The following is a 22,648-nucleotide window of genomic DNA, read 5'->3' as shown; positions in this document are numbered from 1 at the left end:
AAAATTAGCCACTGGACACCTGGAACTACCATTGCATCAAAATGAGACAGTGTTGAAAAGTAAAGTATTTCTTGAATTAAAATATATTCAAGATGACCCATACTCAAGTACTTTAATACTTCAAATTTGTTCTTTCTCCGCATTTGTTTAAAACTATTGTAATTGTTAGTATATTCTTTTGGATTGTGCCTTTGTGTTTGTGTCATGTGTCAACTGAGAAAAGTAGTCACACAAATAATGTGAAAGTTACTACCACAGCATGAATGTATAACTGTATTAAATTTAATCCACAGAAGTCTGTTTTGATGTGCTTTATGTTACTAGATTTGTTAAAACTTCAGATCATTATTTGGAAGGAAGCTGTTTCTCTCCACTTTGCCAGTTTGAGTTTGTGTTTTCATTAATCCCCGTGTTTTTTTCAAATGAACAATTTTGAACCTTTTCTATAAAAGTATCCCTTGCTTTTATTGCTCCACAAAATTTTACACAATTTCCATTTCTTCTGTTGCATTTCCTAGAGAACAAAATCTCTCAAAAATAAGTTCTTCCCTTTTTGTGTTCATTATCTCACATATCTGTCTTCCTTTAGCTCTCCTTAAGAGACTTGGTTAGAATATGGTGAGTTTTTTTGTTTTTTTTTTTACATTCCATTTGTGTAGTATCTAAGCACCCAAGGACAAAGTAAGTCTAAGCACTAAGGATATAGTACAGACAAAACAGTCCCAGCATATGAGTATAGGAATGTGTAAGGCGTAGGAGGTAAAATATGAAACAAAAAGTAGTATTCTTAAAAGAGCTATTGTGTAAGGCATAAGAGATAAAATATGAAACAAAAAGTAGTATTCTTAAAAGAGCTACTGTTACAGCATGTTTTAAGGGTCTTCAAGAGAAACATGCTTACAAGATACACATGTAGATAGACCTCATGCATAAATTCAGATTGCTTTTTACAAAGGCAGAGAGAACTAGTAGCTTTTGGTAGAGACAAGGATAATAATTTAGATAGTCATTTCAGTATATCATTAAATGGAACTTTAAAAAATAGAATACAACTTAGGTGTATTTAAGACTTCCAAACATTTCATGGCATGTATGCTTGAAATGAGACTTGAAGGTAACACCAGAGATATGTGGGTGACTGCCAATCTATGTTAGTTCCTCCTGACTACATCTGTTTTTCAGCACTGGGAGGAGTCAGTAGTACAGTTCCAACTCCATCCAGACCTGCATTCCAGTTTCCTGCATTTGGGGGGGGGGGGCGGGGGTCAACTTCTTAAATTCAACTTAGATATCTGTTGGTAACTTTAGATAAGAGAGAGAAAAGCTGTGTTACTAAGTTCTTTTCAAATGTTCATGTAACAGCTACACAAAAGAACAGAAAGATACAAAATAAGCCTTGTTGTTTCCCTCCTTTTGTTGCTGGAAGTGACAAGTTTGAAACTAATTATTAAATATACAGACTTCCAGTGTAATTATGCACCAAGACAAATACTGTTAATGTTCATGAAAAGCTAATAATTACAGTCTACACACATATTTTTTAAATCTACAATGAGGGAAAATTTCAAATAATACACAATTGCAGATTTCCATCTGCCTACTTGTCTAACCTCTTCTAAGAGGCAGTCATTATCACTGGTTTCTTGTGTATTCTTGCAGTGATAATTCTATGTACGTACCAATATATAGGGGTAGGTTTACAGTTGCAAATACATGAAAGTGTATTTATTTTTGTATTACAACTATAAATCTACTTTTGCCAACCCGGTATGTTTACTTACAGCATGTTTTACATAAATGGCAGCATACCACATCAATAGTTTCAAACCTGTTAATTACCTTGGAAAAATTTGCCAGTATGTGTGTATATACCTGCCTCACTCTTTGCATAATTTTCCATTTTTATGTTACACTCTGTTGTCTGCCTGTTCATTAGATTTTGTATCCCTTGTCTATGTAGCAAGCAGAACAATGAGATGTTTTGCTGGCAGAGGAAAACTATTCCTTTGTGGATCAGGTCAGGCCCTTAAACTCTAGCCAAAGAATAACTATATAATGTATTCAGAAGTATTTGAGATGAGATGCACTTAAAGGAGAAAGAAAGGAGAATTACTAATCTGGTTACTACAACTGAAATTCCAGTTTCTATCACCCAGCTGTGAGCCTGGACAATCACTTAAGTATCTGGATTAGATGATTTCTAATTCAGCAATAAAATTCTTACGGGTTTTGTCTTTTATGTTTTCCTTCCCAAAGGAAAACTAATCTTCTGAATAGTACTTTGCTTATCCTAAGTAACCAAATACCAAAATCTAACAATTAGATCTCACTAATACAACTAATTCCTTTTCTGATGGACTCCTATTCTTGTTGATCGAAGTAACCAACATTTCTTCTCAAAGATGCCTAGGAAGGTCAGAATGTTTATATACTTTTCCTATTTATTGTAATTTGCTTTTTATATCTGAAATTAATCCAACTGTAAACACAGGATGAGTAGATGAATTATTTTCAATAGAGGAAATTATTTTCTCCATAATTAAAATGAATCAAATTTATATACTCAGATTGCTTTAGATAGGCACATTTAGTCTTCAGTGAAAGTGTAAATAATTACTAGGTCCAAAACAAAGAATGGCACAGATCGGCTCACCGTCTCCAATGACTACAATGTTGAAATCTCTCATGTATCTGTTCTTAAAAATAAGATAGGTGGAAGAGCATTTAGTGGTGAAAACTTAATTAGATGAAAGTTTAGCCTCAGGTATACTGACTTGAATATTTTCTGACATTTAAAAACTGGAAAAAGGGGCAGGCCTAACTCATACTGGATGTTTATAAAAATTAGGATCAGATTAAATATGTTTTGGATGAATAAAAAAAATCCAAATTATCATCTTACTCAATTGTTCTCAATCGTGATTATGCATCAAAACAACCTATGAGGTTTATCAAATACAGATATCTACTCCAAACCCCAAACACACTGATTCCAGGTCTATAAATTGGGACCTAGGCACTTGTTTTTAAAAGCTCAAAAGATTAATATAGTAGACATTGTTGGTTGCCCACCTTTTTTCCTTTCTTATCAGAATCCTGATTTAAATGATTATCCATTCTGCCCACATGTGCCTCACTTCCAGCTCCAGTACACCAGACTGGCTTAAGGGTCATTTCATAGCCTTTGCCAGTAACTGGTTCACGGATAGATAGGTCTAAGCCACTTTAGATGAATGAAACCCAAGGATTTGGTGGAAAATTTTGGGAAAGCTTTCTTATATTAAGAGAGGGCCCTTGGAACCCAGCCTGACCTCCTCCACTGCATGTAAATGAAGGTGCACACAGCCTGAACTGCTGTTGGCAATCATTCCATGAAGGTAGCCAGCCTTAGGATGATGCCAATGCTACAGTTGAAAACAGAAGGGAAAAAACCCTAGACGTTCTTAATGACACTACTGAAATACTGATCAAAAATACTGAAGCCCAGTCCTGGCCAGTTTGGCTCAGCGGTTGGAGCATCAGCCTGCAGACCAGAGAGTCCCAGGTTTGGTTCCTGCTAGGGGCACATACCTAAATAAATAAATAAATAAATAATACTGAAGCCCAATATATCAGACTTCATGTATAACAATTCAATACATTTTTGTCATTTTAAGTTAAATTTTTAGTTACTTGCCTCTGAAACTAAAGGGATCCCAGTACAGCATTCTTTGAACCGTAGTGATCTGTATTAAGTAAAAACCATACACACACCTGTTTGTATTTATTTAATCTCTAAATATGGAATTGATTTATCTTTCCTCTTTTAACAAAGAATCTAAAAAATAATTTGTATCTTGTTATATTTTCTAATATTTGGGCTGAACTATATTTAAAAGGTTATATTCATTGCATTCATTTCATTACTTATTCAAAGTTTTTGCTATAGGCCTTTTCTTGAATGTGTAAGACCATTCGCCGTGCATAGAAGTCTCTGTATTCCTCTGGTAACTCAGCCAGTGTTTTTATTGCTCTGTCCAAAATTTGTGCAGCTCTTGATGCTGCTGTAGGATCTTTGTTTCCATAGGTGTCTGTTTTATCATAGCATTCAGATGGAAGGTGTCTCCAAAAGACATTCACTCCCACTCCAAACTCTTCAGAAAGTACATTATGGAACCATAAAGCTGGAGAAAAATTTTTTAAAAGTTAAAAATAAAACCTATAGTTAAAAAAATAACCCAAAATGTCAGTGAAATATCACGAATTGCATATAACCAATGTAAGAAATAATTCTTGTAACTAGATCCCTTCGTTAGCACACTCCCAGTTTTTAACAGAATCTTTTTAACTTTTATGAATTGCCAACCAATTTAAAGTGTCAATAGCACAACCCTACATTTAAAATCTTTGCAAATAGCAATTTTTCCTTTTTTTTTTTTTAATCCTCACCCAAGGATATTTTTCCATTGATTTTCAGATAGAGTAGGAGGGAGAGAGGGAGGTAGACAGAGAGAGAAGGAAGGAGGGAGGAGGAGGGGGAGAAAAGGAGGAGGAGGAGAGAGAGAGAGAGAGAGAGAGAGAGAGAGAGAGAGAGAGAGAGAGAGAAAGAAACATCCATGGTTGTTTACAACCATTACAGAAAGAAACATCAATTGGTCGCTTCCTGCACGATCCCAACCAGGCCGGGACCAAGGTACATGCCCTTGACCAGAATCAGGCTGACACTCTACCGGCTGAGCCAAACTGGCCAGGGTGCAATTTTTCTTTCAATTTGAAAGACATAATAAAGTTATATTTGTTTTATAGTTCTGTAATTTGGGGCTGTGTTTTGTGTTACTTTTTTATACTTCCTGAGTCACAACCACATCAAAAGTATTTATTTTTTGTACACAGAACATTTCAATTATTTGAAGAGTATATTTAACCTTTTCTGACTTAGTATAATACTTCTGTTCTCAAAGATTTCCTGTTGAAGCTGCATTTGCTTTTCTAACTTGCTTAAATTTGCATCATTGTAGTCTCCTCAGTTTTTATATTTCTAATGTAATCATAACTGTATTTCTTTCAGCTACTTTACAATAAGCATATAAAACTAAAGCAAATATAGGGGTAAGCAAAAGTAGGTTTACAGTTGTGAGCATGAGAAATAGTTTATTCTTGTATTATTACTTACTACTGCATTATTTATACAATACAACTATGGAATTACAACAATAAACCTACTTTTGCCCACCTCTGTATTTTGGTGGAGGAGATGAGTAATCTTTATCTTATATAGCTAATTGATTAATTTATTTCCACTAGAAAGTTTACATCTTTGTTTTCAACTGAGCAAACATCTTCAAAATATAGGTGCTACAAGAATATTAAAGCAATACCACACACAATATAACAAAGATGAAATACTAATCTCATCAAACATATTTAAGCTAGTGAAAGGGTGAAAGGAAGATTTATAAGATGTTAAATTTTAGAAACACTCAAAGAGTGCAATAGGAAAAACAAAAGCTTAAAATACTTTGATTTGCAAAACTAGTTTTCAAACATGGTTTTAATATTAACCAGTCTTTATTTCAGAATATTTTTTTCATTATTCAGTATAACAGGGAAAATGCTAACCATTCTGTTCATTTCAATCCAAAGATGGGGTTTTTGCTTTTATTTCAAAATATATGCAAATGTTCAGTATTTCTGGGTTTTGTTTTTTTTTGTTTTTGGTCTTATAAAGGTTGTACACAGAATAAGGGAACTCTACATAGCCCTTAACCACACACTAAAGATTTAAAAATTTTTTAAATAATGGCAATAGATTTAAAGACTAGTTGTACTGGGTTATTTTCAATGAATATAATAATAAGTCAATATATCAAACTTTTATAGACAATATGTGAAGGACACTGTATCAAGTCCCTTGGAGAATACCAAGATTAACAAAACATAGTTCCTTGTCCTCAAGGAATTTATAATCTATCTGCAAATGAGATCAGCATATTTTTATTAATACTTTTAAATTTAATTCTATCACTAAAAAGAGGTACTAATGATTATAAATATTATTAACTTAGATATGGGAAAATAACTATATAGAGAGAATTTGTTAATGCAACCATTTAATCTTAATTATGATTTTTATAATTTTTAGGTATTTACTTTAGAATAATAATTATAGATGTAAATTACATAACTGCTTAGTAACAACTAATGTCTATTTACAAAGAAACTAATTCAGACTAGCAAAATAATGCACACAAAAGATATCACAGGTGTTAAAGAGTATAACATTTTTATATTTAATAAAATCTCTAATCTGTTTTGGCTCTGAAATATATTTACCATTTCTTGGTAAATACTTAAGTGACACATTTCTAAAATACATAAATATGTTAAAAATCATTAATAAGAACAACCAAGTAGAATCTTTTCCCAGATATAAGCATCTTGCTTGATGTCATTTAGTAAAATAACGTAGAATATAATAATACATTTATAGTTTGCCTTCAAAAAACAAGATTTAATTTTATAAGAATTTGTCTAAGCATACTTTTTTTTTCTTTATTGGTTTTTAGAGAGGGAGGGGGAAGGAGAGATAGAAACATCAATGAGAGATCATCGATTGGCCACCTCCTGTATGCCCCCAACTGGGGATCAGGCCCACAACCTGGGCATGTGCCCTAATTGGGAATTAAACCAGTGACCTCTTGGTGCATGGCAGTCAATGCTCAACTACTGAGCCACACCAGCCGGGCTTGTCTAAGCATACTTTAAACACACACACACACACACACACACAGTTGTGTATAAAAATAATCTTAGATAGGCCAGGACACATATAACAAATATACTTTTGTACTAAAAAAAATCATATAATGGATAAGTGATGGAGTACCGATTTTATAAATAGCGAATTACAGAGGTCCAGAAATCTTACCAGGAATGAATAACACATCTCCAGCTTTAAGGGAACATTCATACCTTCTAGCCTTGGAAAACAGTGGATATTTAGCTAAGTCTGGGTTATCTATATTCAGTACTTCTGATTTAGTACCTGAAACATTCCAAAAAAGATAATATATATTGAACAAAATTAACATCTTTAAAAGTAATTAAAAATATAAATTTGAAAATTTATTTCTGTACAATTACTTACTGTACCCACACTGTGAAAACAATTACTATTCTCCTGAAACCTAATACATTTTTCAATGACCCATCCATCCTTCATGTATGACCATCCATGTAATACAATTAAGAAAATCTGTAAATCTCATTCCTCACATAGCCTATCATTACATGTATACATGCACACAATGGAGAACACAATACATTTTCATTAGTAAGAAGCCCTAAAATGTTTTTCTGAGAATAAAGAGATTTCTCAAAAAAAGTACTGAATAAACCAGACTTTGAAAACAAAAACTTTTACCTGATAAATATAAATATTGGGCATCTCGAGGACAGAACAGTACAACTCGCTTTTTTCCTGTCACTTGTATTAGGACATTATCCATTACCTGAAGACCAATAAGAACTTATGAATAAATAGTATCTAAAATTCACATAAACAGAACCATGGTATTCTAAGCAGTGAACTGTAAATCCTATCCTTTAATAAGACTTGACTCACAGTATTTAAAATCTTATAGCAATGTTCTAATGTAACAATGATAACATTCCAAACACAACTGTTCCTTTATTAAAGATATTTCTGTAGCACGGCCTTAAAATGGAAAGGGTTGGCAAGCCATTACGAAATCTGAAGTCAAAATTATTTGCCCTTGCCCCACCATTATGACAGTGAAGGCAGTTATACCTATGTGAGGCAAAGGGAGCCTCATCTGTCAAAGAATGCTAGAAGGCCAATATTCAACAACAGATTAAAAGCACTTAGAAATATTAGGTGTTGGGAAAATACAAGGAACTGCAGCAACCATTGCTCTTTTAATAACGATATATGGCCAACCATAATTTGGTTACAGGAGTTTTAATTTCTAAATTGTTTCTATAAGACTATAATCTTGCAAATTTTGACATACATATTAATGGAGCAATCTTGTTTTTTCCTGTGTATATAAGGGTACACTTGGTTGGTAGAGATTGTGAAAAATGTTAAAAGGCAGAGCTATATAATTCTCAACTAAAGAACAAAAATAAATATTTAGCAAGATATATTCATGGTTATTTACATTTCTAAGCATTTCTCCTTTTACCACTAACCCTTTACTTATATAAACCTTAACTATATGATATCTGTATGACTAGCATTCCTTTGACTTATTTTTAAGAAAAGCTTTATAATATTATAACTCAATATAAAAGGGATACTACTTAAAATTAAAGTCATAGAATTGAGTTAAAAATGTATGAGTTATCACATCATTTTATCATATCATTTATGTAAAACCTTAAAACACAATATGCTAGGATTCTGTCTATCTCCCATCCAAGTACTAACCAGGCCCAACCCTGCTTAGCTTCCGAGATCAGACGAGATCGGGCGCGTTCAGGGTGGTATGGCCGTAGACTGTCTATCTCAACTATACAGTTGCTATGTTAAAATCTTCCCAAGAGGTCCTCAGCTGAATTATAAAACATACTTATTAAAATTAAGATAGTTGGATTTAAAACTTAAAAAAAAGGTATTGCTTTAGTTTCCTAAATTTCTCCACCCAACACCAAACCATACATAATACCAGATTTTTGAAGTTTTTAAAACATTTATGTATATGGGTATAATTAAGCAAATAAAATTATAATACCATTGAATAATCAAGATCAATAATGTACACATCTTGCTACTCAAAAATAGGAACATCAGGGAATATATATCCTAAGACCTTCAGACAGCCCCAAATTCTTATAACTGGAAACAGCTCTCCATAAACTTCTGCTTTTCTCCTGAATAACAGTCCCATCTAGTCATGTGCATTATTTTCAACATCCTCGTATCACAACCTTATCACTTTTTCCATTTTCACAATTTCCCCCTCCTCTGGTGACCATTTTTCGAGTAAAAAAACCAAACACACAATAAAATTTAATGTAATTATGATGATGAATCAGAGAAATGCAAATGTGATAAACTAGGCTTTTGCATTAGCTAATAATTCACTCGCATATCACCACCTAGCAGAGCACCTGCTTTCAAACCTCCTGTTTCAGCAAATTACATGTCAAAAATATTTAGGGTGGTCTACAGAGAACTGGAACTGTGACTGTTAAATCTATAAATACTAAAGATCTACAATAGCTTTTAGGTTTCTCATTTCTGTAGCATACATCATAGTGGGTCCAAAGTTGTAATCCTGGTGAGCTAATTCGAAAAACACTGGAAAAGAACTGCTCCTCTTTGAAGAATTTTGGAAATTTAATATCTCCTTCCAATAAAGGAAACTGCTTTCTGATATCTGCAACATCCTGCATTGAGAGAAACACAATGAAAATTTTAGTATAAACAACACTGGCATAATGCTTATTTTATCTAAGACTGCCATCAGAGACCATGATTTAAAGGAGGAGTGGCCCTGGCCAGTTTGGCTCAACAGTTGGCCTGTGGACCAGAGAGTAACGGGTTCAGTTCCCGCTAAGGGCACGTACCTTGGTTGCAGTTTGTCCCCACCCTAGTTGGGATCCTGTGGGTGGCAACCAGCTGATGTGTCTCTCTCACATCGATATTTCTCTCTCTCTCTCTCTTCCTCCCTCTCTCCCTCCCGCTCTAGCCAAAGATACATGCAAAAATAAATAAATAAATAAATAAATAAATAAATAAATAAATAAATAAATAAAGGAAGAATGAAGTAAAACTATTCACTGCTTTAAAACACTAGGATGTTGCCTGGCTGGTATAGCTCAGTGGATTAAGCATTGTCCCATGGACTGAGAGGTCCCGGTTCAATTCCCGGTCAGGGCACATGCCCAGGTTTCAGGCTCAATCCCCGGTAGGAAGCATACAGGAAACAGCCGATCAATGTTTCTCTCTCACATCGACGTTTCTGTCTCTCCCTCCCTCCCTCCCTCCCTCCCTCTGAAAAAATCAGTAAAAACATATTTAAAAATAAATAAATAAATAAAATACTAGGATGTGACCATAGCCAACAAATGAAATAATACCAACTATGTAACAAGACTACAGATTCAACAATATCACTACTATTTAGCTTAATAGGCTTCATTTATAGAAAGGTACTTTCTACTTTAAGCAAGATTCATATAACTGTCATCTAATATTAAGTATTTTAAGTTTAGGAGTCAACAACTTGAATGTTATCAATTATGTAAAACCGGTGGTTCTATTGAAGGAGAATAAAAGAAAGTAAAGAACTAAATGGTGACATAAAGGGAAAAAATATAATCTTAGTTAATCACTCTAAGGACTGCTCCTTAGCACTGCAGCTATATTAATTAGACTCTGAATGCATGTAAAAGCTAATATAATGAGTTACTTAGAATTTTTATGATTACTTAAGATTGTATTTTATTAGTAAATTGCAATCTGTAAAATATACCATAGAAAGAATTTCTTTATTGTGTAGAGATTACCAGTAGATGATTTTAAACACTAAGATTCTATAGTTCTACTTTAAAAACTAAATTATCAACTTTTAGCTTATTCAAAGACACAAATCATTGAAAAAAGAATGAAAAAGAATAAAACAGGTCATACTACAGACAGTAAGTATAAAAATTATGGCACCAGTTAAAAATATATACATCCGTTTAAGCTCAAAGCAATTGTTTCACATTCAAAATTCTTACCTTTCTAGGGTCTCCCCCAAGTGATCGTAAGTAATATTTTTCATCCTTAAAGATCCCAAAGAAAAATAACATCAATATTCACTTGAAAATATTAGAAAGTAAAGACAAAAGGAAATAATTCTTAAAATCTAACCCAGTTAAGTCATCTTTGAAGAAGTTCCATTTTCTAACCCTTTCCTACTAATGCTCTCTGGTGGCCGTATGAAGAAATGTCTTCATATGCTGCTTGTAACAATGACTGGATCCATAAAACATCAGTAAAATAAATTCTAAAAGCAATATACACATACCACAGCTAAAGCCACAATATTCAATTTAGACTTCATATTCAGAATTATTTAGACTCTTAGCAACATCTTAAGACTTAAAAGAAATTCCTATTTGTGTAACACACACAATCTTAGGGTACTATTGAGTCCCAACAAAAAACTTCTTTAATATAATACAAATGTACAATAGGGGATAAATAAAATATACTTTAATAAAAAATTTTTAACTTCTCACCCGAAGATATTTTTCCATTAATTTTTTTTTCTTTTTAATTAGAGTGGGAGAAAGGGAGGGAGAAAGAGAGAGGAGAGAGGGAGAGAGAAACATTGACTGGCTGCCTCCTACATGACCCTGACTGGGGCCTGGGATCAAACCCGCAACTCTTTGGTCCGTGGGCTAATGCTCTAACCACAGAGCCAAACCGGCCAGGGCAAAAATATACTTTTAATAATAATTTTTTTAAATCTAGAGCATTGTATTTTGTCAAGCTAAAGCTATCCTTGATAATATAAATTCTCAAGCAAAATCCTTAAGAGTCAGCTCATGCATGTGAATTAGAAATGTCACTTTATAGTAATAAATCTGATACTTTAAAAAATGATCAATTAGCCCTGGCTGGTTTGGCTCAGCGATTAGAGCGTCGGCCTGCGGTCCTGAGAGACCCGGGTTCGGTTCCCGCTAAGGGCACGTACCTCGGTTGCGGTTTGTCCCCAGCCCTGGTTGGTTGTGTGGGTGGCAGCCACTCGATGTGTTCCTTTCACATCGATGTTTCTCTCTCTCTCTCTGTTCCTCTCTCTCCCTCCCACTCTACCTGAACAAAAAATGAAAAAACGTCCTCGGGTGAGGATAAAAAAAAAAAAAAAAAAAAAAAAAAAAAAAAGATCAATTATAATGCACTGAGTAGCTATAATGTTTGAATTATAAGACATTTCTGTTGCCGCATTTCCTACAAGAATTAGAGAACTGGGATATACTGAGTCAAGCACAGGGGCAATCTAACACAGGAATTCTATCACTTTCATACCTACACTGACTGTTAATAACACAAACTCCAAAATATGTCTTATTTAACAACAAATTATAAATCTACAATCAGAAATTTAACCAAACTTTCAGATTGTGTTTTATATTTTTAGCTAGTGCCATTATCAGGTAAATTCTATAAATTTATTACTAAATAGGTTTCAAAATATGTTCTTTAAAATCTAAGACCAATTTCTACCAGTTCTAATATTTCAGGATTTAAAAAATAAATTCATGTGGCAGATACAGAAATTCACTTCTCAGATCCCCCTTCAAGAAAGGACCCACTGCTTACTTCCAAAGAGTGTGATTAACTTACATCTGCCAGCTGTTAACTCTTTCAGGTCCCCCTCAGTTTTTGAACCAAGGTCATGCTCTTCTTGGGATAGCCCCAACTAATGACTAGGCAAAATGGTAAAAGGCCTAGACATTGTTACCCACACAAGACTCCTCTAACAGGCAGTCTTTGCTCAGGAGTTCCATATTTAAACTGAATTATTTAAAGGTGGATAATATAAATAAGTAGAATTTTTCTGAATGTTTTAGCAAATACAAAAAAAAAAAAAATCACACTGATAGTAACTAACAATAATAAAATGAAGAATTAGTTCTCCAGTAGCATTTGAACTTGGTATATCAAACCAAAGCATTTTCAATAGCTAACATTTAGTGAGTAGTTTCTAGTCAGGCACTGTGCTAATAATTACTCTACAAATTACGTATTGTTGTTATTCATATTTTGTAGAGGAGTATACTAAGGCACAGAAAAATAATTTGGCCAAGGTTTGAAAGCTAATAGTCACATTAATATCTATGGCATACATAGCCAAACCTTAAGAGTGACTATCAGAGCCCAGTCGATGTGGCTCAGTGGTTGAGCATTGACCTATGCACCAAGAGGTCACCAGTTTGATTCCCGGTCAGGGCACATGCCCAGGTTGTGGGCCCAATCCTCAGCGGGGGGTATGCAGGAGGCAGCCAATCGATGTTCTCTCTCACTGATGTTTCTGTCTCTCCCTCTCCCTTCTTCTCATTTTAAAAATCAGTAAAAAGAAAAAATAAATAAACAGTGGCTATCAGAGAAGGATACAGCTCTTATATAGTATTCTTATAAGAAAATCTACTTAGTTTATAGATATTAATGCTTTCTAAAGAAAATGTTAAAACCAATTACCTCTGAAATAAAGAATTCTTTATGCTTTTCTTCAGCTGCCCTCTGTACCAACTTGTCAAAAGGTAAAGTTCTAAAATAAACATAAAAGAATCCTTGGACTTAATAATAAATTGATAATATTCTAATCACTTTATATACAGGGGTTTGTGGAAGTTGGATATGACCTTCTGTTACAATATTCCTAATTTTTATTATAACCTATAATGGGAAATTCTAAATTTTCAAAAATTCATGTAGTGATGTGCTTATTTGACATAGGTTGTCTAAAATTTCAATTTCAAAAATTAAATATTTTTAAATCTATGGATCTTACTAAAATATCAATATCCTCCTATTCCAAGTTATTGTTAGAAAAATATTTCTATGGTGTCTGGTTACCTTTAGAAAAACACACTTTTCAAGCTCTTATTGCTACCTCTTTTCAAGTGTCATGGCAGAGCACGTCTTGTGATGATGGGGCAACTATTAATGCTCCTTTGGGAGAGACAGTAGGCAAAGGGTCGATGAAGGTCAAGTCCCTCCCTCTCACTGATCTTCCTGCCTTTTGGTACCAGCACAGAACACAGAAGCCTGGAATACTGCTCTCATCCTCCTGAACCACCCTCTGTTATTTGAAGGCTTCTGAGGAATATTTCAAGGAGAAATCCAGCAAAGTGACAGTTTTATTCTTCTTCAATATTTCTACCCAAATGCCTCTTCCACTCAGGTGAACAGGGCTAAACATTGTAGAAGCAAAGTGTGTTTCCTTTACCTCACAATCTTGATCCTTTAGGATTATTTTTTCTCCAGGCCCCTTCAACCTTCTATCCCTTCAACCTTCTAGAATCAAAAGTATTGCCTCTCAAAAGCATCCAGGTCAAAAGCCTCTCCCCTCCTCCAGCACTGCATTCCAGCCTCCAAACCTCTGATTAAACGTTATAATCTTTTCACTCTTACTTTGCACTTGAACTCTGTACTGGGGAGATGGGGAAAAAGGGTCATTAGCAAAATGCTTTTTCCTCTGTAAGAAGATGATCTTGAGCTTACTTTCTCCTAGCAATGTTTTCCTAAAAACATACTGAGTTAAGATAAATGTGGAATGTCAACTGTGGTATCAGGTAATATTATGTATTATAAAAATGTCCCTTGATTGGTGAACTGTCTGACTAGAAAGCTGGTGGTGGACTATAAATACCTGTTAAGAAACAGGGGATTTGGCCTCATTGTGTGCAGTGTAACTCTTGCAACTGAGTATGCCCCTTGGAGAAACCTACTTAAGTTCATAGGTGGTTTTGTGCTACTGATGTCTAAGCTAGGGTGTTTCTGCGCTCAACTCTACAGTCTTGTTCCCTTATAAATAAGCTATTATATTTGGTGAGCCAAAAAATGGCTCCCAGATTGGTATAAGGACTCCTGCTGATACTATCCTGCTAGAATGCTGTTTTCTTCAAAGCCAAGTGTATATGATGCCACGTTATGGACTAGCGGGTCCTGTGAGCATAAATGTCAATCTGAACTTGAGGACACTGTTAGTAATGTGGACTGAGCACTGCAAGAGAGATAAAAGGAGTCTGCCATCTACTCAGACCTATTCTATCTCTTATTATAGTTTCTGGATAATTACATCAACAAATTTACTTGGCATCCTCCTATTCAATGTTTTCCATGTCTGACCTCACCATATACCCTTCATTCCTACCAAAGCATCTTTGAAGAGTTTGGGAACAATGTGGAAGCCTCTCGGACCCAGAGCTACCTCTGTAATCAGTGCAATTGCCCAGGCTTAGCTTTTTTCTAAGAAGAACCCAGAAGTGTTTCAAGACCTTTACAAGAACAGGGCAGATAGAGTGGTTCAGTCCAGAGAAGTAGAATAGGGGTGCACTACCACCTTTCTCCCTTAGGCAGTGGTACCTGTCAGAGACTCTGCAGAAGCAAAGCTGAGGGGGAAATGAAGTATATGAATTGGCAAGTTCCTTGGCCTTGAGATCTTATCTACCCCTGCATGTTTAAAAAAAAATACAAAGAGCACCTGCTATTGAAGTTTCATTTGTCTGGACTGACATACAGACCAGTAAGGGAGGTAGTATTAAAGAGGGGTTACGATCATGGGCTGTGTAGAGTCAGACAAATTTGGGTATAAGTCCTGGTTCCATCATTTCAAGCTATATGATCTTAGGTAAATTATTTAATGTTTTTCAGCCTCCATTTAGTCATCTGTATAATTATTAATAAACTGAAGTGGTAATACTGACAAATATGTGTAGGATTTCTTTCTAGTTTGTCTAGTCTGTTTGTGGCCTAGGTGCCGCCTTCTTTCTTAATCCCCATTAACTGCCAAATATGATCTGTATTTTTTGTGCACTAAGAAATGCAGCTCTTTAGTAGCTCTAGTGAAATGTTTGGAGGAGATGGAATAAGAACTATTACATAATGTATGTGCTTCAAAATAAGTTTTGAAAAGCTTATAGGATATGACAAAATATTAAGACAATTCAAGAAGTTTCAATAACCATTTGCTATTGTATTGGACTCTCTGGAAAATAAACATCATTAACTGCAGACTGAAAAACACATCATTCTAGCACTTTCTTGATTTAATAAAAAAGGAAAAGTTCTTAGACTTGAAAAAACTATGGCAATTAAATTCAACTTATGGCCTATTAAAAACCAATACTAGAATGGTGAATATGCAAAAGATCAAAAACTGAGAAATGCTTTGGCAAGCTGCTACAAGAGCTTGTAAAACTAATGAGAAAAAAATGGTCCTGGACATTAGAAGCTCTGTTTAACTCATCTCTAAACTCTGGAAGGAACAGTGAGAGCTAACTCCCTTTAAAAATCAGGCTATTGTGAACCACATGTTTTTTTAATAGATTAAATTTGCTGGGAACTGCACATGCTCAGAATGTGAAAATTGTTTTTTAATTTAACATTTTTAACAAAAGACATGAGAATAAATAATATATTAAAACTTTAAGATTACAGCATTTAAAGCTTTCAAATTTAGACACCCAGCAGCTTTTAACTATCTATTTGCTTTTAAGAGATCCCAAAACATAAAATGACAATTATGAGGAAAATTAAAAGTACTTAAGGTTATTTTGTCAAAAGAGAAAATTAAGTACGATTTTTTTTAAGTTATCTGAATTGATGAAAGATTATACCAAACGTAGCAACTACTTACCCTACATTTCAGGAGAGGGCAGAAAAATAAAACATGGGTTTATACTTACCTAAAAACAATCTGGACTTAAAAAATTTTTCAAAAAACAGGGCATTAAAAATCAAAACAGGTTATAAAAAAAACTTTAGAATTTATTATTCTAGATAATAAATACTAATGCGGTAGGATCAATTAATTAATGAAGCACTGAATGGTCCAGCCGGTGTGGCTCAGTGGTTGAGCATCAACCCATGCACCAAGAGGTCGCCAGTTCCATTCCCGGTCAGAACACATGCCCAGGTTGTGGGTCCGATCCCCATTGGGGGACTTGCAGGAGGTGGCCAATCAATGTTCTCTCTCATCGATGTTTCTATCTCATTCTCCCTCTCCCTTTCTCTCTCCCTAAAAAAAAAAAAATCAATTAAAAAATAAAATTAAATTAAAAAAATGAAGCACTGAATGAATACAGCACACACAACTTCAGGTACTCTAACTCTAGTTATGACAATTCTCTGTTCCTTCTGTGATTCCAAAAGATATTAGATACAAACCCTACGTAAAAAATGGTGCTCGGAAATGTTTTTGTATAATTATGTAAACTCAGAATTCCTATCTTTTAAAAGCCATTCTTTAAAAATTAGTAAGCTATTCCATTATTGTATCAAACTAGCCAAAAGATGAAGTTCCATATGTCTTTGCATAATAATGCAAAAGTATTTTAAAGGTTTAAAACAAGTTATTTGTATCCCAAGAGTAAACCTCAGAAGAAAATACCTATATACAAAGTTCTTACTAATGAAGTCCATCTGGGCAACTGCAGCAACATGGATCTTCACTTCTTTCCTCCCTCCAACTTGACTTAGGTAATCCACTGTCCATTTGCTTGTACATGTCCCCAAATCAATTCCTTCCAACACTAGAGGTTTTCTCTAAAAGTGGGGAAAAAGAACAACAACAAAAAAAAAATTTAGGGAAAATCAACAATATATTAGGAACTGTATTTGACAACAGAGGGACAAAAATAAAAAGAAATGATTCTTGATAACAATGCATGCTGTAACTAAAATAGGATGAGGACCCATCCAATATACTTAGAACAAAATGTTAACATTAGGAAAACAAAACCAAACAAAACAGTGACACCATAATAATAAATATCTGAATATTCTTCAAAGCATTTTCATAAGTGTTATTTATGACTAAATGATCAAAATTTGTACTTTATAGTCAAATATTGTTTATAACTTTTTATTTTGATATTATTTCACTTATGGAAAAGATGAAAACATCACAAAGAACTCCCATACACCTTCTACTCTGATTCACCGTTTCCTTTACCAATTGCTCTCATTCTCACTATGTGTGTATAGAGAAGAACATATTATTAAAGATAATTTAATTTTTTCTGAACTATTTCAGAGTAAGTTACTGCTACCATGTTTCTTTATCTCTAAAAACTTGAGTATATTTCCTGAGAATAAGACATTATCTTACATATCTTATATCAAAATTATAGTTAACACTGATATACTATTGTCTAATCCATAGTCCAAATCCAAATTTTGCTAATTGTTCTAATAATATCCTTTGTAGTTATTGTTCTTGTATTTCTGAGATGCCACACTGCATTTAGTTGCCATGTCTCTTTTAATCTGGAACAGTTCCTCAGCTTTTTCTTCAATGACTGACATTTTTTAAGAGTACAGACCAGCCCTGGCCAGTTTGGCTCAGCGGTTAGAGCGTCGGCCTGCGGTCCGGAGAGACCCGGGTTCGGTTCCCGCTAAGGGCACGTACTTCGGTTGCAGTTTGTCCCCGGCCCTGGTTGGTCGTGCGGGTGGCAGCCACTCGATGTGTCCCTTCACGTCGATGTTTCTCTCTCTCTCTCCCTTCCTCTCTCTCCCTCCCACTCTGTCTGTACAAAAAATAGAAAAATATCCTCGGGTGAGGATAAAAAAAATAAATAAATAAAAAAAAAAATAAAGAGTACAGACCAGTTATTTTGTAGGATGCCCTTCAATTTGGGTTCACCTAATATTTCTTCATATTCAGAATATTCATTTTTTGAATGACTGTACCACAGAAGCAATGTGTGTCCTTCTCAATGCAACACATCAGATGGCACATGATATTCTGACCTATTATTTGTGCTGTTAATTTTCATCAACTGGTAATTCCTGCCTAAGTCAATATTTCTATGAGTGTAAAAATTGTGATTTTTAAAAATTCCATCTTCTACATGTATTAGTTGGCATTCTACTGTCAAAATGAGCTCTAACTTCTCCATTTATTTTATTCACTGGGTTATAATCTATTGATATAATTTTGATGCTCTAATTGTCCCAGATTTGGCCAGTAGGAGCCCCTTCAAACTGGCTCTTAAGACTTTTTATTTGAGCCCTGGCCGGTTTGGTTCAGCGGTTAGAGCGTCGGCCTGCGGTCCTAAGAGACCCGGGTTGGGTTCCCGCTAAGGGCGTGTACCTCGGTTGCAGTTTGTCCCCGGCCCTGGTCGGTTGTGTGGGTGGCAGCCACTCGATGTGTTCCTTTCACATCGATGTTTCTCTCTCTCTCTCTGTTCCTCTCTCTCCCTCCCACTCTACCTGAACAAAAAATGGAAAAATGTCCTCAGGTGAGGATAAAAAAAAAAAAAGACTTTTTATTTGAACACTTCCTTATTTTATGGCAAAATAACACAATCCAGCAATTTTTGTACTTTCTCTGTCTCAGCCCTACAGTCATTTCTTCAAGCGACTCTGGTTTCTTTTAGTGGAAAATATTTAGAAACTATAACCTGAGTGCTAGATGTATTCATTGCTTTTGGGGTAACATTACTTCTCACTGGACAGAGCTAGGAAATAGGTGATGGTATGTGTATACTCACTCCCCAACAAATATATTCATACACATACACACAATACATACATGTATAACTATTATCTATTTATTTCTTTCCATTTACACTATATAAACATACTTAATGGATGTGTATGTATGAATCATGATGCCTCCAATACTGATACCTCCAATTCTGATATTATATCACAAGATTCACTCTAATCTTTACTGTTTATATATTTGTAGCTCCCTACTCTAACAGTGAGAAACCAGGTTCCTCCCATCCTCAATGTTTAATCAACTGCACAATCCCGGAATTCACAATAAGTACTCACAATTGCTAAGTCATACCACTATAAAAAATAAGTAGTAACTAGAGTTCAGTATTTGTTTACAGTTCTTTTGTCTTTGGAGCAAGAACATATAATTAAAGCATTGTTTCAAAAGTTACTTGGACTACTTCTTGTCCTATTACTCAGGTTCACTTGTTATTTTTAAATATTCTATATTAGAGTTTTATATTTTAAATCATTCCTCATCCTTAGTAATTTTATTACTTTAGAATGTAAAACATTAATGTGACCACTAAAGTAAAAACTATATAAAAAGATCACACCATTCAAATTTTTCTGCCCTGTACTCATTGTCCCTTATAACCAGTCTCATTAATTTCTGGCTTATGGTTCCTGTATTTTTTTTTTTTCACAGTGTAAAAAACATACGTATTTCCCCATTTCCCCTTCTTCTTTTACACAAAAAGTGGAATACCATGTATTTTTTTTTGTAGCTTGCATTTAAAAAATTTAAAACTATATACTGAAAATCATTGCTTAGTTCAGATTATCTTCCTCATTCTTTTTTACACCTTCATACAACATAGTGTAAATTTAGTTCAATCACTCTCCTATGCATAGGTTTTTAGGTTACTTGCAATAATTTAGAAGTATAATAAACACTATTTTTTTTTTATCCTCACTCGAGGACATTTTTTGCGTTTATCTTCAGATGGAGCAGGAGGGAGAGAGGAAGGAAGAGAGAAAAACATCAAGTGGCTGCCACCCACATGACCCCAACTGGGCTGGGGACTAACTGCAACCAAGGTATGTGCCCTTAGCAGGAATCGAACCAGGGACTCTATGGTCCCCAGGCCGTTGCTCTAACCGCTGAGCCAAACCAGCCAGGGCACAATAAATACTATTTAGATATTTTCATATTGTTGAAGGTGTATCTCCAGAGTAAGTTCCTAAAAGAGAAACTGCAGATCAAAAAGTAAACATACAGTTTTGTTAGAAATGCAAAATTCCTCTCTCTGTAAGGGTTGTACCACTTTGCAGAGAGTGTAACAGCTTCTTGCCTCACCAAAAGTGTATTATTAAAGCCTTTTAATTTTTGTCTATGATAGGAAAGAAATGGCATTTTCAATTTCTCTTATGAGGCCAAGTTGAACATCTTTTCATGTTTGGATGGCATTTTTATCTGTTTGGGGGGGGGGGTCAATTGCTCACTTTTAATGAGATTTTTGTGAAAGTTCTTCACCTACATAGATTTTTACTGCCCTTTTATGAAATATGTTGCAAATATTTCCCCCCAGTTTGCATTTTATTTAAATTTCAATATTTTCTTTTATTACATCTGAACTCTGTGTCATAGTTAGAAAGCCCTTCTATAGACCTACATTATACAGAAATTTACCCATGTTTTCTTCCAGTACTTGTATAGTTTCATATATTTTACATTTAGAACTCTGATCCATTTGGAAATTACTCGTGTATGATGTCAGATATACATCTAATTCTATAATTTTCTAAATGACTATCCAGCTGTCCCAGCACCATAAATTTAAAAGTTCATTTTTGCCCCAGCGGTTCTTAAAATGTCATGTTCACCACATACTAAATTTTATTTCTGGATATATATATATATATATATGCCACCAGACTTTCTATTTGTTTCTCTCATCTGTCTATTCATACACCATACCACTGTTAATTATTAAAACATTTAAAAATCTGATAAGACTATGCCCCCTTACAGCTTTTCTTTAACGTTGGAAGCAGAAAAGTCTTGTTTTGCATTTTATTATTAATTTCTAGCTTAATTACATTGTGACTAGAATGTTGGTGTTTTTCCACTTAATGAAACTTAGTGAAGCTTTCTTTGTGACATACTATATTGTCTTGTCTTGGAAGATTAAATTACAGAACATGTTTTGCTATGCATCTTACATAGCACTTCCACATACAACATTAAATCTTCACAATACTCTCTGAAGGCATCTTATACTAACATATCCTGAGCTGGGGTGGGCAACAACCCATCCAGCACTAGCCCCCAAATAAATGAGGACTTGAATACTCTGCAGGTTGCTAACTCTTCAAGGAAAAAGAAAACCTTCATCTCTGACTTTTATAATACGTAGGACTGTAGCTCTATGACCACCCTTATAGATGTAAATATCAAGTAAAATTGCTGGGGGTGTTTTCTACCATAAGCACACTAACTACAACTTTATGGTTTTCTTTTCTTTAAATATCTGCAGGGTGGGGGAGCAAGGAGGGAGGAAATGGGGGACATCTGTAATACTGTCAACAAAAAATATATAGTAAAAAAATATATTTATATATAAGTAAAAATTAGTATCTGTTGGACTCGTTATTCTCAGTTTTTCGGAAGCTTGGACTCCCTTACAAAATACTGCAAATAAAAAATACATTTTTTCCCTTGAGTTTTCTTTTAAAGAACTAAGGTTCGAATTATACATATAAGAGATTCCAACATTTTAACTAGAAGCCAGATTAGTTAGAATCCAACCAAGACCAGTGGAAGTGTCCTGAGGGAATTCCCATTGATTCCCTTTGGCTCAGTACAGTGAAAAATGGCTCCATTAAATCCAGTAACTCAAGTGACCTGACAGGCGCTATTCGCGCCAACAGGGGGGCCTCGAAACCTCCAAATTTTAAGAAATTCAAAGGAAGATAGGAAGGCGGGCAGGGGTGGCGATGGTAGAGAAAGCTCCCTTCTTTGCCAAGGTAACGGCAGAAGGCTTCCTAACACAGTTCCTGCAAGGCGACCCTTCGCGCGAGCAGAGCTTTAGGCAAAAACGTTTCTCGCACTCAGCTCTCCCCGTCACCCTGCTCCCCAGAAACGTGGAGCCGTTCTCCCCGGAAAACTTAAGGGGTGCTCCAGTCGACATCCCCGAGCGCCCTCGCCCCTGGCCGCAGAGCTAAGGAGCCATCTGAAGATGCCCGCCGCCTTCTCCCCACACCTGGGTCTCAAGAAGGTTGGAAGCCAGGCGAATGGTAGGGACAGGTATCCCCAGCTTCCTGCGGTTCGCGCAGCGCACGGGCCTCACCTGTGGGTAGAGGTGCTGCATGAAGTGCTCCTGCGAAACACCCTGGAGCCGGGGTACCGAGACCGACTGCCTGGCCATGGCTCCTCATACTCGTCCTCTTCCAAGTTCCGGGAACCTAGGTCCC

General features: G+C 35.0%; 1 protein-coding gene across 1 annotated transcript; it reads right to left on the bottom strand.

Annotated features, from left to right (window-relative positions):
- Positions 1-3,842: 3,842 nt before the first annotated feature.
- TYW5 (tRNA-yW synthesizing protein 5) lies at positions 3,843-22,633 on the bottom strand. The gene is made up of 8 exons (XM_036254672.1): positions 22,525-22,633; positions 17,115-17,269; positions 13,199-13,268; positions 10,732-10,776; positions 9,256-9,393; positions 7,403-7,490; positions 6,908-7,024; positions 3,843-4,163 (listed from the first exon to the last, which is right to left on the bottom strand). The coding sequence occupies exons 1-8, from the start codon at positions 22,600-22,602 to the stop codon at positions 3,907-3,909; spliced, it is 948 nt and encodes a 315-aa protein (XP_036110565.1). The 5' UTR covers positions 22,603-22,633; the 3' UTR covers positions 3,843-3,906.
- Between the last annotated feature and the right edge of the window lie 15 nt (positions 22,634-22,648).

The sequence above is a fragment of the Molossus molossus genome, unplaced genomic scaffold (assembly GCF_014108415.1).
Source record: "Molossus molossus isolate mMolMol1 unplaced genomic scaffold, mMolMol1.p scaffold_m16_p_11, whole genome shotgun sequence".
Classification (NCBI taxonomy): Eukaryota; Metazoa; Chordata; class Mammalia; order Chiroptera; family Molossidae; genus Molossus; species Molossus molossus.
Note: the sequence above shows the minus strand (reverse complement) of the source record. Positions and strands in the feature narration are given on the sequence as shown.